The 13,640-nt window shown below is 47.7% G+C and overlaps 2 protein-coding genes across 2 annotated transcripts in view; one reads left to right on the top strand and one right to left on the bottom strand.

The window, feature by feature from the left end:
* The window catches only part of LOC310661521 (mucin-17-like), a 27,511-nt gene extending 17,355 nt beyond the window's left edge, over positions 1 to 10,156 (bottom strand). The window contains exons 1-6 of the mRNA XM_083407796.1: positions 9,565 to 10,156; positions 6,476 to 6,589; positions 3,653 to 3,771; positions 3,446 to 3,504; positions 2,133 to 2,287; positions 362 to 418 (exon numbers count right to left, since the gene is read on the bottom strand). Of these exons, the coding sequence (XP_083263922.1) occupies positions 362 to 418; positions 2,133 to 2,287; positions 3,446 to 3,504; positions 3,653 to 3,771; positions 6,476 to 6,589; positions 9,565 to 10,048 (988 nt within the window). The 5' untranslated portion in view covers positions 10,049 to 10,156. The remainder of the gene's footprint in view (positions 1 to 361; positions 419 to 2,132; positions 2,288 to 3,445; positions 3,505 to 3,652; positions 3,772 to 6,475; positions 6,590 to 9,564) is intronic.
* Positions 9,702 to 13,640, top strand: LOC310661548 (uncharacterized protein). The gene is made up of 3 exons (XM_083407875.1): positions 9,702 to 9,765; positions 10,438 to 11,393; positions 13,179 to 13,640. Exons 2-3 carry the CDS (start codon positions 10,485 to 10,487, stop codon positions 13,551 to 13,553), a joined length of 1,284 nt encoding a protein of 427 aa, XP_083264001.1. The 5' UTR covers positions 9,702 to 9,765; positions 10,438 to 10,484; the 3' UTR covers positions 13,554 to 13,640.

Genomic DNA, 13,640 nt, shown 5'->3' with positions numbered 1-13,640 from the left:
CCAGATAGTCCCTCTCTCTCTCTCCACACCGCACCGCACGCCTGGCACCCTCCCCTCCACAGTGGGCGGCGACCCGGCGGCTCGGATCGGATTCGCACAGCCAGCACTGCAGTGAGAGAGAGTGAGTGAGCCATGTAGGGGCAGAGAGCTGCGAGTGCGAGTGTGCCCCCCAGATGTTGCGCCCGGTGCAGCCGGCCCCCCCTGCACACGCTGCGCCATTGAAGAGAGGCCTTAGGCATTTGACCCTCCAGCCCCAAGGTTCCCCACTTCCCTCAGCTGTGGGGACAATACTGCAAATGCAACATAAGGGGACTTGAAGAAACTCTCCCTTCTCCCTCCCATCCCCATATCTAGTACTCACCTTCTGCCGAAAAATTTCTAACCAGAGCGGGGGACTCTAAAACACGGAAACAGTAGTCTGGAACAAGAAGGAGAAGATTGTATTGTTCAGTTCCAGATTATTATTATTATTATTATTATTATTATTATTATTATTATTATTATTACCCTGCACACCCTAAACTATCTAATGTGTGTCACAAAGACAGGACTCATCCACACCTCTGCTTGTCGCTTGCCTAGAAAACAGTTTTCCATTTAATCAACACTTTCTACATCAAATACACGGGTCTGAGCAGTTTTCCTATTGCTCTGGTCCTTTCCCAGGGAAAAGTCCGTCTGCTTTCTAGTGCTAAATTGAAGCAAACCTCAAACCAGCTCAACAAAACACACACATGGGTAAATCTCCCTAGTTTGGAGATTTACACAGCCTGCGTGTCTTTGCTAACACAAAGACTACATTATATATTTTTTGTAATAAGGCCAAGTTCTTTGCTTTTAAAATCGTTTGGAACCTTTCTTTTTCATTACTTTTACTGCCGATGGATGAGACTTGTTTACTGGAACTGCTGGGACTCTGTAAGTAAAAACTTCACTGATCGGCTAGGTGTCTGTGATTTATTCTAGCCTAAGTACTTTCACTGCAAACGTTTGTTTAAAGGTAGATGAGGGCAGATGTAAAATCCAACCAAGTTTTCACATAGCAATCAACCATAGTGCTAACTCTGCTAGGAAAGAACAAGAATCTCTTCCCAAACCTTCTCTCTCCAACAGTGAACAGTCCTTTCTTGATGTAACCAAGAGATACCATAGCTGTCAAGTGTCCCTTATTTGAAGGGACAGTCCCTTATTCCAGCGCCATGTCACACTGCTGTCCCTTATTGATGGATGTCCCTTAAATGTCCCTTAAATGATGTCCCTTAAATTTCAAAGGAAGCAGTTCCTCTCCCTCCCTCCCTGCCGGCCAGGGAGGAGAGAGGCTCCAACTGTGTTGCTTGGCTGTGTTGCTCACCCAATAAGAAGTCTAAGAACGACTGGGGGGTGGAGCTTGCATGCCTTGTGTGTGGCTAGTTAATGCAAGCTGAGGGGGGTTTTGAATGCTGGACGCCATTTTGTTGCACGTGCTGCTGCAAACTTTGCAGTGCAAAGCCAGGCCGGGGAGCCATCTTAAGTTGAGGCTGCATAGGCCTTGTGGTGCATGTGATTCAGATTCTATTCAGTTGAACCTCTGGTTACAAAGTTGGTTGGGCAGTGTTCTCGAAGCTATCCAGCATGAGTTTGACCAGACTGCAGGAGGACAGGAAGACAGGAGTGCCTGGAACAGGTGAGGCTGCAGGTCCCTTATTTTGGCTGCTGGTCCCTTATTTTCAAGGCTGCTGGTCCCTTATTTTCAAATCTGTAAATTGACAGCTATGAGATACGCCACTGTGTATCAGTTCCCAGAGGCCAAAAATATATACATATCTGAATATTTGTTCATAAAGGGACCACCAGTCTCTGGTGTTATTTGATGCTAAGGAAACCAGACTTTATAGCTACCGTATTTTTTGCTCTATAAAACTCACTTTTTCCCTCCTAAAAAGTAAGGGGAAATGTGTGTGCGTCTTATGGAGTGAATGCAGGCTGCGCAGCTATCCCAGAAGCCAGAAGAGCAAGAGGGATTGATGCTTAAAACTAGGTGCGTCTTGTGGTCTGGTGCGTCTTATAGAGCGAAAAATACGGTAAGTCCCTGGAACTTTTACTCAGAGGAGGGAAGCAATATTAAAACTGGAACTCTGTTCTTCAGAACTTGCCTTGGTCCTGCTGGCTACAGTTCCTGGCGTTGGCGTGTTCCAACTGCTTCACGAGCTCCTGTGTCCGGTTGACGATCTCTCTATCGATAGCACTGACGTTGTTCGGCATATTGATTTCCATGATGATTGTGAAGTTCACATCGATGCTGCCATTCCTAAAACAAAAGTGGAGGGAGTACAACATCTCAGATGCTGAGCCACCATTTTGTGGTTTGATAATCAGAATGGGGGGGGGGGGCTGCTTCTTTTTGTTCAAACAGACTGTGTATCCAGTGTAAATAAAATAGTACAGTGGTACCTCGGGTTGCATACGTTTCAGGTTACATACGCTTCAGGTTAAAGACTCTGCTAACCCAGAAATAGTGCTTCAGGTGAGGAACTTTGCTTCAGGATGAGAACAGAAATCGTGCTCTGGCAGCATGGCCGCAGCAGGAGGCCCCATTAGCTAAAGTGGTGCTTCAGGTTAAGAACAGTTTCAGGTTAAGAACAGACCTCCGGAACGAATTAAGTTCTTAACCCAAGGTACCACTGTACAATAATAGCTCAGTTGGCAGAGTAAAGGTAAAGGGACCCCTGACCATTAGGTCCAGTTGTGACCGACTCTGGGGTTGCGGCGCTCATCTTGCTTTATTGGCCGAGGGAGCCGGCATACAGCTTCTGGGTCATGTGGCCAACATAACTAAGCCACTTCTGGCGAACCAGAGCAGCGCACGGAAACGCCGTTTACCTTCCCACCAGAGTGGTACCTATTTATCTACTTGCACTTTTGATGTGCTTTCGAACTGCTAGGTTGGCAGGAGCAACGGGAGCTCACACCGTCACGGGGATTCGAACCGCCGACCTTCTGATCGGTAAGTCCTAGGCTCTGTGGTTTAACCCACAGCGCCACCCGCGTCTCAGTTGGCAGAGTATGAGACTCTTAATCTGAGGGTTGTGGTGAAGACTTCTGCATTGCAGGGGGTTGGACCAGATGACTCGCAACGTCCCTTCCAACTCTACAACTCTACGATTCTAGGATTATCAATACTATATAGATAAAATCGATAGATTTTTTAAAAGTATGCATAACTGAATTATATGTCCAGATTGGCTCTTAACCTGAAACTGTTCTTAACCTGAAGCACCACTTTAGCTAATGGGGCCTCCCGCTGCCGCCACGCTGCTGCTGTGCAATTTCTGTTCTCATCCTGAAGCAAAGTTCTTAACTCGAGGTACTATTTCTGGGTTAGCAGAGTCTGTAACCTGAAGCGTATGTAACCTGAGGTACCACTGTATATCTCTCTCGCAAGCTGGTCTCTGCCTCAAGTACTCACTTCACGCTCAGTATCATCACATCACGGTATCCGTCCACATTCTTGTAGATTTGTCCCATCTATAATGTCGGGGGTGGTGGGAAACACAGAATATCTTAATAAACAAAGGCATGAAACAGAAATATCTTCATAAACAAAGAGAAAGACCTTTTCAGGTGAGAGTGGCAAGAGAAGATGTGCTAGGGTGAGCTAACGACTCATGGTTACCTCCTTCTTAAATTCTGCCTCCAGATTTTTAAACTGCACTGAGTTTGTGTCGTCGTATTCCTTTTTGTACTCCTGGTTGGTGATCTTCACCTTGGCAGCAAATTCCACGGGCACGTTTACTAAAGAGGAGAGAAAGAGAGAGACCCATATTAGCAGCAGGGACCAGGAGCTTTCCAGCAAAGTAGCTGTCAAACCTCGGAAGGTAGTCCCTGTGCCGGTAGCAAGAGCAGCAGGTTCTTCACACCAGCCAACAGCTTTGATTTTTTTAAAAAAATACTATTTCTACTTAAACTGCTGAAGACAAGGTCTGTGTAACTCGTGGGATGTAATCCTCTGGAGCAGTCAAGTCCAACATTTCCTGTTTGCCTAGAGTGAACATGCGTGGGGAATGTTGGTCCGGCCAGTTGAACTTCCTGTTACACCTGGCTGGAGCATCCTTGCTTTTGCATGTGACTAGTTAGGTGGGTTAGGTGTGTTCTCGAAGCTACAAACATGAACCTGACCAAACTGCGGGTGGCAGTGGAAGACAGGAGTGCCTGGCGTGCTCTGGTCCATGGGGTCACGAAGAGTCGGACACGACTGAACGACTAAACAACAACAGTTAGATGGGTGCGACCTTTCCAGACCTGGTAAAAGGCCAAGTCACGTAGCCACCTCTCTCCTTTTTCGTCCTGTCTGCTCCCTGCTTCACCTGGGCTGCACGTCCCTGGGTTATCTCCCATACAGTGGTACTTCTGGTTACGTACCTTAATTCGTTCCGGAGGTCCGTTCTTAACCTTAAACTGTCCTTAACCTGAATCACCACTTTAGCTAACGGGGCCTCCTGCTGCTGCCGTGCCGCCGGAGCACGATTTCTGTTCTCATCCTGAAGCAAAGTTCTTAACGCAAAGTAATATTTCTGGGTTAGTACAGTCTGTAACCTGAAGCGTATGTAACCCGAGGTTACCACTGTATGGGGTAGACCTGTTTGTACATATTTGTAGCTTTAAGCCTAAAACCTACCTTCAGGGATCACACCGTGCTCTGCATGATCATGAGTAAAACTACTTTTTGTTACTTATGAATAAGACTATTGTGTCTTTATTCTTTTAGGAGAGATCTGTGTCTTTATTCTTTATTTAGGAGAGATTGTGTCTTTATTCTTTTAAAAGAGTCTTACCAGGAATAGCAGAACATATTTCAATCTGGGCAAGCCAGATTGAATTGCTTATTATCTTAAGCAGTGGTGTCCAAACTTTTTTCAAAGAGGGACAGATTTGATGAAGTGAAGGGCTGTGAGGGCTGCCACAGAGGCTGGATTAAACTGACCGGCGGGCCAGATTAGGTCCCCAAAACCGACTTTGGACATGCCTGATCTTAAGAGACTCACAGGAGTCTGCAACCAGCTTCTTGCTGTGCAAAGGGGAAACACACTCTGCTGTATAAAGAAACTTGCTAGCGCAAGTCAGGAAGGATAATATGAATCAATATATCCTCTCCTGTTACCCACAACGGCCCCCACATAACCTGCAAGCTCGCTTCCAGTTTATTGGTCAAAGCTGGGCATGTCTTCACTCGTTCGATCCAGCAGCTTCTGAGCAGCTTCCAAAGCCTGACCTTTAACATTGTGCAAATTGGTCCTCCTAAAGTGAAGAAGCTTTTGCCAGCATCTTACAGTCCCATCTTGGGGGCTTCTAGCCATGTGATTAAAAACATGTCTACTCTAGAACTGGTCAGCTCGGGTCCATGGGATAGGAGGACCACCTGATGCATACCCTCCAAATGTCCCCATTTTCCAGAAATGGTCCCAGAGTTACGAAAACCATATTAGCTTCTGATTTGATCCTGGAATGTCCCTATTTCCCATGCCAGTGCTGCTCTTCCTGAGCTTGCGGAGGAAGATGAGCTGGCGCTTGTCCCAAGTGGCAGCGGCAAGGGGACATCTCCTTGCTGCTCCATCCAAGGTCCAGCCCCGTGTGATGCACCAGCTCTGAGGCATAGGCATTAGGGATTAAGGGTTTTTTCAGGATGGAGGAGGGCATATGTGCTGTTTCCCATTGCTGTCGTGGTCTAAACCACTGAGCCTCTTGAGCTTGCCGATCAGAAGGTCAGCGGTTCAAATCCCCACGACGGGGTGAGCTCCCATTGCTCTGTCCCAGCTCCTGCCAACCTAGCAGTTCGAAAGCACACCAGTGCAAGTACATAAATAGATACCGCTCTGGCGGGAAGGTAAATGGCATTTCTGTGCACTCTGGTTTCCGTCACGGTGTCCCGTTGTGCCAGAAGTGGTTCAGTCATGCTGGCCGCATGAGCCAGAAAGCTGTCTGTGGACAAACGCCGGCTCCCTCGACCTGAAAGCCAGATGAGCGCCACAACCCCACAGCTGCCTTTGACTGGACTTAACCATCCAGGGGTCCTTTACCTTTAGCTATGTGGTTGTGGCACTCGCCCTTCTTCTGATAGAATATGCTCTGGGGAGGGGGCAAAAAAAATATGGGGGTCCGAGGAGGGTTAGTTGGCAGGGAGTGAGAAATGTCCCTGTTTTCATCTGAGGGATGTTGGAGGGTGTGCTGATGCCAGTGGCGTAGCGTGGGGGGTGCAGGGGGTGCCGGCCGCACCGGGCGCAACATCTGGGGGGGCGCACGCTCGCACTCGCAGCTCTCTGCCCCTACTAAAATCCACGGGTTAGGGAGCGCAAATTACTTGCCTTGCCCCGGGTGCTGACAACCCACGCTACGCCACTGGCTGATGCCCTGGTTTTTCTCAATACAAAAGCCACTGCAGAGGGCAGGAGTTTCTACTAGACTGGAAGAATAGGGTCAGACAGCTCTCGCTTCTACTTACATGTAGCCGAATCGATCTCTTCAGCAGCAAATTCACACCGCGGCCCATAGAATAAATTATCAAGGCACAGACACTTAACACCATTGTATGTTCCTCCATTTTCACATTCATTCGCTGGAAGAGAGAAGCAGCAATCTCTGTAAAGAAGAAATGTTGGGAAGTAAACCCCACCCACCACAACAGAATCCCTTAAAATGACAGGGGGAACTGCCACTCACAGCTTAAATCAGTATACCCCAACCTGGCGCCCTCCATATGTGGTGGACTCCAACTCCCATCAACCCTAGCCAGCTTTACCAAGTCCAATGGGGAGGGATGATAGGAGCTGCAGTGCAAAACATCAGGAGGGGCACCGTGTCACTGAAAGCAAGCTTAAAGGATGGGGGAGTAGAATGTGTGGGGGATTGCAGTCAAACTACACAGGAGGGCTAGTTAGTGCATGAAGGGGTTAAGACCAGAGAGGTCTGCTCCTAGACTCATCTAGGTCACGGAAGCGAAGTTGCTTCTCTTCCTTTCTCTCACTGTGTTCCAGCCATGTAACCAATCAGAACAGGGGTGTCTGAATTTGCTCAGACCACATGTTTGAAACAAGAGTGTGTGTTTTGCACCCATGCAGGCATGAATCAAGCCATTTTGATTTTGTAAGTAAAGCATTTTAAACGTACTTAACAGTGTGTGGTCTGTTCATTGCCAGAAGGGGAGATGGGGGCGGGGGGGGGGGCACGCAAACACTGTAAGCAAACTAAACAGGATATCAAAAAGGATCTAACAACCTACAACCCCACACCATACTGCTATTGAAATATATATATTTCATATATATATATTAATGTCCAGTAGCACCTTAGAGACAAACTAAGTTTGTTCTGGGTATAAGGTTTAATGTGCATGCACACATCTTCAGATACACTGAAACAGAAGTCACCAGACCCTTATATATAGTGGGAGGGTGGAGAGGGGTTTTTCTCAGAAGGGTAGTAGGAGATGGGTGATTGACTCAATGGGTATGGTAAACCTGTTGACGACTGCTAACGACTGCAATTAGTTCTACAGGAAGAAGCAAGGGATAGTATGCAGATGACCAAAAATCGCTTCAGCATATGTAATGAGACAAGAATCCAATATCTCTATTCAGACCAGGTCTCTCCATAGTTTTCCGTTTAGTAATAAGTTGTATTCAGCAACTTCTCTTTCAAGTTTGTTTCCATACTGCTGTTTAACTTTGCCTCTTTTAAACCCTCCTGGGGGCTCTCTCCCACTGGAGAGTGTGCAAATCACCACATTTTTTTAATTTTCCAGCATTCAGCTGGAAGCAGGGTATAAATAATAAATTATTATTATTATTATTATTATTATTATTATTATTATTAGTCTGGCAATCTTTTGTTCTGCAACTGGTACTAAGAGGCAAGTTGCATCCAATTGTTGAGCTTGCATGACTAGTTGCCACCGATAGTCTTTTCCCCTCCATGGATTTTCCCAACCCCCTTTCAAGGATGTCTGAGTTGAACCTGAGAAATCTCTATGTGGGATAAGAAGCTACAGTTAGAACTGGATATGGAACAACTGATTGGTTCAAAATTGGGAAAGGAGTACGACATGGCTGTATTTTGTCTCCCTGCTTATTTAACTTATATGCAGAATTCATCATGTGAAAGGCTGGGCTGGATGAATCCCTAGCCGGAATTAAGATTGCCGGAAGAAATATCAACAACCTCAGATATGCAGATGACACAACCTTGATGGCAGAAAGTGAGGAGGAATTAAAGAACCTTTTATTGAGGGTGAAAGAGGAGAGCGCAAAATATGGTCTGAAGCTCAACATCAAAAAAACGAAGATCATGGCCACTGGGCCCATCACCTCCTGGCAAATAGAAGGGGAAGAAATGGAGGCAGTGAGAGATTTTACTTTCTTGGGCTCCATGATCACTGCAGGTGGTGACAGCAGCCATTAAATTAAGAGACGCCTGCTTCTTGGGAGGAAAGCAATGACAAACATAGATAGCATCTTAAAAAGTAGAGACATCATCTTGCCAACAAAGGTCCGTATAGTAAAAGCTATGGTTTTCCCAGTAGTAATGTATGGAAGTGAGAGTTGGACCATAAAGAAGGCTGATCGCCAAAGAATTGATGCTTTTGAATTCTGGTGCTGGAGGAGACTCTTGAGAGTCCCATGGACTGCAAGAAGATCAAACCTCTCCATTCTGAAGGAAATCAGCCCTGAGTGCTCATTGGAAGGACAGATCCTGAAGCTGAGGCTCCAATACTTTGGCCACCTCATGAGAAGAGAAGACTCCCTGGAAAAGACCCTGATGTTGGGTAAGATGGAGGGCAGAAGGAGAAGGGGACGACAGAGGACGAGATGTTTGGACAGTGTTCTTGAAGCTACCAATATGAGTCTGACCAAATTGCAGGAGGCAGTGGAAGACAGGAGTGCCTGGCGCGCTCTGGTCCATGGGGTCACGAAGAGTCGGACACGACTAAACGACCAAACAACAACAACAATTGCCTGAGCATGACACAAGTCCCACATTGGCTTTGGGGCAGAGCTAGGGGCAAAGCTCATGGGCACATAAACTTTGATCTCCAAAGCCAGCAGATGGACGGAAGAGCCCCACCTATGGTATCTCCACTCAAGCCCCTGGGATAACAGAGGCGGAGATTGAGGCCAGACTTAGCTCCACCGAGACAGGAAATCGTATTGAAGATTGGCGACGGGGGATACAAGGAAGAAGAAGAAAATTATTCTGTGGAGGAAGGTGGGGGAAAGAGGCATGTCTACATGAGGCTGTCCCATTATGAAAGAAATCCCAATCTGATCTGCACAGAGGGAGATACGGAGGAGGTGTGTGTGTGTCCCTGAAGAAAGGAAGAAAATTCAGGACACGCTCATTCTTTGGGTAGAAACCATATTAAAGGAAGACGCCTGAATGCCTCTAGGGGCCTGATAAGTGGAATCCAAAGAGGAACCCTCATGATTGGGTCCATGCAACCCAATTCAGAAGCTATCTTGATGTTCCAGTTTTGGAGACGGAGCAAAAACAACCCTCTTAAAAATACAGTATACACAAAGAAGAAGTGATTCTTACCTTGAGGAGTAGGTGTGTGGCTGCTCTGGGTATCTGGGATCGTGGGTGTTGCAGGAGGATATGTGGTAGGAATAATAGTACTAACTTCTGGTGTTGTCTTGTCACTAACTACTGTTGAATTACTGGTGACAATTGTTGTTGTGGTGGTAATATATGTTGAGGACTCTGAGGTGACGTTCTCTGTTGCGCTGCTGGTGACTGGTGAGGAGAAAGTTGTATCCTCTGGTGCCATGCTTGTAATAACTGAGGAAAAAGTTGTGTCCTCTGGTGCCACGCTTGTGAAAGGTGAGATGGTGCTGGTATCAGTGGACCCTGAGGTGACGTTCTCAGTTGTGCTGCTGGTGACTGGTGAGGAAAAAGTTGTGTCCTCTGGTGCCACGCTTGTGAAAGCTGAGATGGTGCTGGCATCAGTGGACTCTGAGGTGATGAATTCAGTTATGCTGCTGGTGACTGGTGAGGAAAAAGTTGTATCCTCTGGTGCCATGCTTGTGAAAGCTGAGATGGTGCTGGCATCAGTAGACTCTGAAGTGATGTCTTCAGTTGCGCTGCTGGTGACTGGTGAGGAAAAAGTTGTGTCCTCTGGTGCCACGCTTGTGAAAGCTGAGATGGTGCTGGCATCAGTAGACTCTGAAGTGATGTCTTCAGTTGCGCTGCTGGTGACTGGTGAGGAAAAAGTTGTGTCCTCTGGTGCCACGCTTGTGACAGCTGAGATGGTGCTGGCATCAGTAGACTCTGAAGTGATGTCTTCAGTTGCGCTGCTGGTGACTGGTGAGGAAAAAGTTGTGTCCTCTGGTGCCACGCTTGTGACAGCTGAGATGGTGCTGGCAGCAGTGGACTCTGAGGTGATGAATTCAGTTGTCCTTCGTGTGTCAGGAGAGGAGAAAGTTGTGTCCTCTGGTGCCACGCTTGTGAAAGTTGAGATGGTGCTGGCATCAGTGGACTCTGGGGTGACGTTCTCAGTTGCGCTGCTGGTGACTGGTGAGGAAAAGGTTGTGTCCTCTGGTGCCACACTTGTAATAGCTGAGATGGTGCTGGCATCAGTGGACTCTGAGGTGATGAATTCAGTTGTCCTTTGTGTGTCAGGAGAGGAGAAAGTTGTGTCCTCTGGTGCCACGCTTGTGAAAGTTGAGATGGTGCTGCCATCCGTGGACTCTGGGGTGACGGTTTCAGTTGTGCTGCTGGTGACTGGTGAGGAAAAAGTTGTGTCCTCTGGTGCCACACTTGTGAAAGCTGAGATGGTGCTGGCATCAGTGGACTCTGAGGTGATGAATTCAGTTGTGCTTTGTGTGTCAGGTGAGGAAAAAGTTGTATCCTCTGCTGCCACGCTTGTGAAAGTTGATATGGTGCTGGCATCAGTGGACTCTGAGGTGATGGATTCAGTTGTGCTTTGTGTGTCAGGTGAGGAGAAAGTTGTGTCCTCTGGTGCCACACTTGTGAAAGCTGAGATTGTGCTGGCATCAGTGGACTCTGGGGTGACGTTCTCAGTTGTGCTGCTGGTGACTGGTGAGGAGAAAGTTGTGTCGTCTGGTGCCACGCTTGTGAAATCTGAGATGGTGCTCTCATCAGTGGACTCTGGAGTGATGTTCTCAGTTGCGCTGCTGGTGACTGGTGAGGAGAAAGTTGTGTCCTCTGGTGCCACGCTTGTGAAAGCTGAGATGGTGCTGGCATCAGTGGACTCTGGGGTGACGTTCTCAGTTGTGCTGCTGGTGACTGGTGAGGAGAAAGTTGTGTCCTCTGGTGCCACGCTTGTGAAAGGTGAGATGGTGCTGGCATCTGTGGACTCTGGGGTGACGTTCTCAGTTGCGCTGCTGGTGACTGGTGAGGAAAAAGTTGTGTCCTCTGGTGCCACGCTTGTGAAAGCTGTGATGGTACTGGCATCAGTGGACTCTGGGGTGATGAATTCAGTTGTGCTTTGTGTGTCAGGTGAGGAGAAGGTTGTGTCCTCTGGTGCCACACTTGTAAAAGTTGAGATGGTACTGGCATCAGTGGACTCTGAGGTGATGAATTCAGTTGTGCTTTGTGTGTCAGGTGAGGAGAAAGTTGTGTCCTCTGGTGCCACACTTGTAAAAGTTGAGATGGTGCTGGCATCCGTGGACTCTGGGGTGACGTTCTCAGTTGTGCTTTGTGTGTCAGGTGAGGAGAAGGTTGTGTCCTCTGGTGCCACACTTGTAAAAGTTGAGATGGTGCTGGCATCCGTGGACTCTGAGGTGATGAATTCAGTTGTGCTTTGTGTGTCAGGTGAGGAGAAAGTTGTGTCCTCTGGTGCCACACTTGTAAAAGTTGAGATGGTACTGGCATCAGTGGACTCTGAGGTGATGAATTCAGTTGTGCTTTGTGTGTCAGGTGAGGAAAAAGTTGTGTCCTCTGGTGCCACACTTGTAAAAGTTGAGATGGTACTGGCATCAGTGGACTCTGAGGTGATTAATTCAGTTGTGCCTTGTGTGTCAGGTGAGAAGAAAGTTGTGTCCTCTGGTGCCACACTTGTAAAAGTTGAGATGGTACTGGCATCAGTGGACTCTGAGGTGATGAATTCAGTTGTGCTTTGTGTGTCAGGTGAGGAGAAAGTTGTGTCCTCTGGTGCCACACTTGTAAAAGTTGAGATGGTGCTGGCATCAGTGGACTCTGAGGTGATGAATTCAGTTGTGCTTTGTGTGTCAGGTGAGGAGAAAGTTGTGTCCTCTGGTGCCACACTTGTAGAAGTTGAGATGGTGCTGGCATCCGTGGACTCTGGGGTGACGTTCTCAGTTGTGCTTTGTGTGTCAGGTGAGGAGAAGGTTGTGTCCTCTGGTGCCACACTTGTAAAAGTTGAGATGGTGCTGGCATCCGTGGACTCTGGGGTGACGTTCTCAGTTGTGCTTTGTGTGTCAGGTGAGGAGAAGGTTGTGTCCTCTGGTGCCACACTTGTAAAAGTTGAGATGGTGCTGGCATCCGTGGACTCTGGGGTGACGTTCTCAGTTGTGCTTTGTGTGTCAGGTGAGGAGAAGGTTGTGTCCTCTGGTGCCACACTTGTAAAAGTTGAGATGGTACTGACATCAGTGGACTCTGAGGTGATGAATTCAGTTGTGCTTTGTGTGTCAGGTGAGGAGAAAGTTGTGTCCTCTGGTGCCACACTTGTAAAAGTTGAGATGGTGCTGGCATCCGTGGACTCTGGGGTGACGTTCTCAGTTGTGCTTTGTGTGTCAGGTGAGGAGAAGGTTGTGTCCTCTGGTGCCACACTTGTAAAAGTTGAGATGGTACTGGCATCAGTGGACTCTGAGGTGATGAATTCAGTTGTGCTTTGTGTGTCAGGTGAGGAGAAAGTTGTGTCCTCTGGTGCCACACTTGTAAAAGTTGAGATGGTACTGGCATCAGTGGACTCTGAGGTGATGAATTCAGTTGTGCTTTGTGTGTCAGGTGACGAGAAAGTTGTGTCCTCTGGTGCCACACTTGTAAAAGTTGAGATGGTACTGGCATCAGTGGACTCTGAGGTGATGAATTCAGTTGTGCTTTGTGTGTCAGGTGAGGAGAAAGTTGTGTCCTCTGGTGCCACACTTGTAAAAGTTGAGATGTTACTGGCATCAGTGGACTCTGAGGTGATGAATTCAGTTGTGCTTTGTGTGTCAGGTGAGGAGAAGGTTGTGTCCTCTGGTGCCACACTTGTAAAAGTTGAGATGGTGCTGGCATCAGTGGACTCTGAGGTGATGTTCTCAGTTGCGCTGCTGGTGACTGGTGAGGAAAAAGTTGTGTCTTCTGGTGGTGTGCTTGTAAACCCTGGGACATTGCTGGCATCAGTGGACTCTGAGATGGTGTACTCAGTTGCACTGCTGGTTTCGGGTGAGAGGGAAATTGTTTTTTCTGGTATGGAAGCTGAAAAAGCAGATTCAATCCTTTCTTCTGTGCTTGTGTGCATTGTGTCTGTGCTGGGATTCTGTCTTTGTGTGTCACTGATGGCAGGAGACACGTCCATCTTGAGATCTCTTGTATGTCTGGAATCAAGTGCTGCTTTCTGAACGTTTCTATCTTCCTCTTTTCCCATCAACCGCGTTTCCCATTTTTCAAGATCCTGAGTCTGAATTTTGTCGCTGACTTCATCTCTG

Source organism: Podarcis tiliguerta (assembly GCF_965153285.1).
Source record: "Podarcis tiliguerta genome assembly, chromosome: 13".
Lineage (NCBI taxonomy): Eukaryota > Metazoa > Chordata > Lepidosauria > Squamata > Lacertidae > Podarcis > Podarcis tiliguerta.
The sequence above is the reverse complement of the archived record's forward strand: the minus strand, read 5'-3'. Positions and strand labels throughout refer to the sequence as shown.

What these genes read in the sequence shown, in the direction of transcription:
- LOC310661548 (XM_083407875.1), top strand. Translation starts at nt 10,485, where the DNA reads ATGGTGCTGGCATCAGTGGACTCTGGGGTGACGTTCTCAGTTGCGCTG. An exon ending in TGGTGACTGGTGAGGAAAAA is followed by an intron (nt 11,394 to 13,178) that starts GTTGTGTCCTCT and finishes GGTGAGGAGAAG; the next exon opens with GTTGTGTCCTCTGGTGCCAC.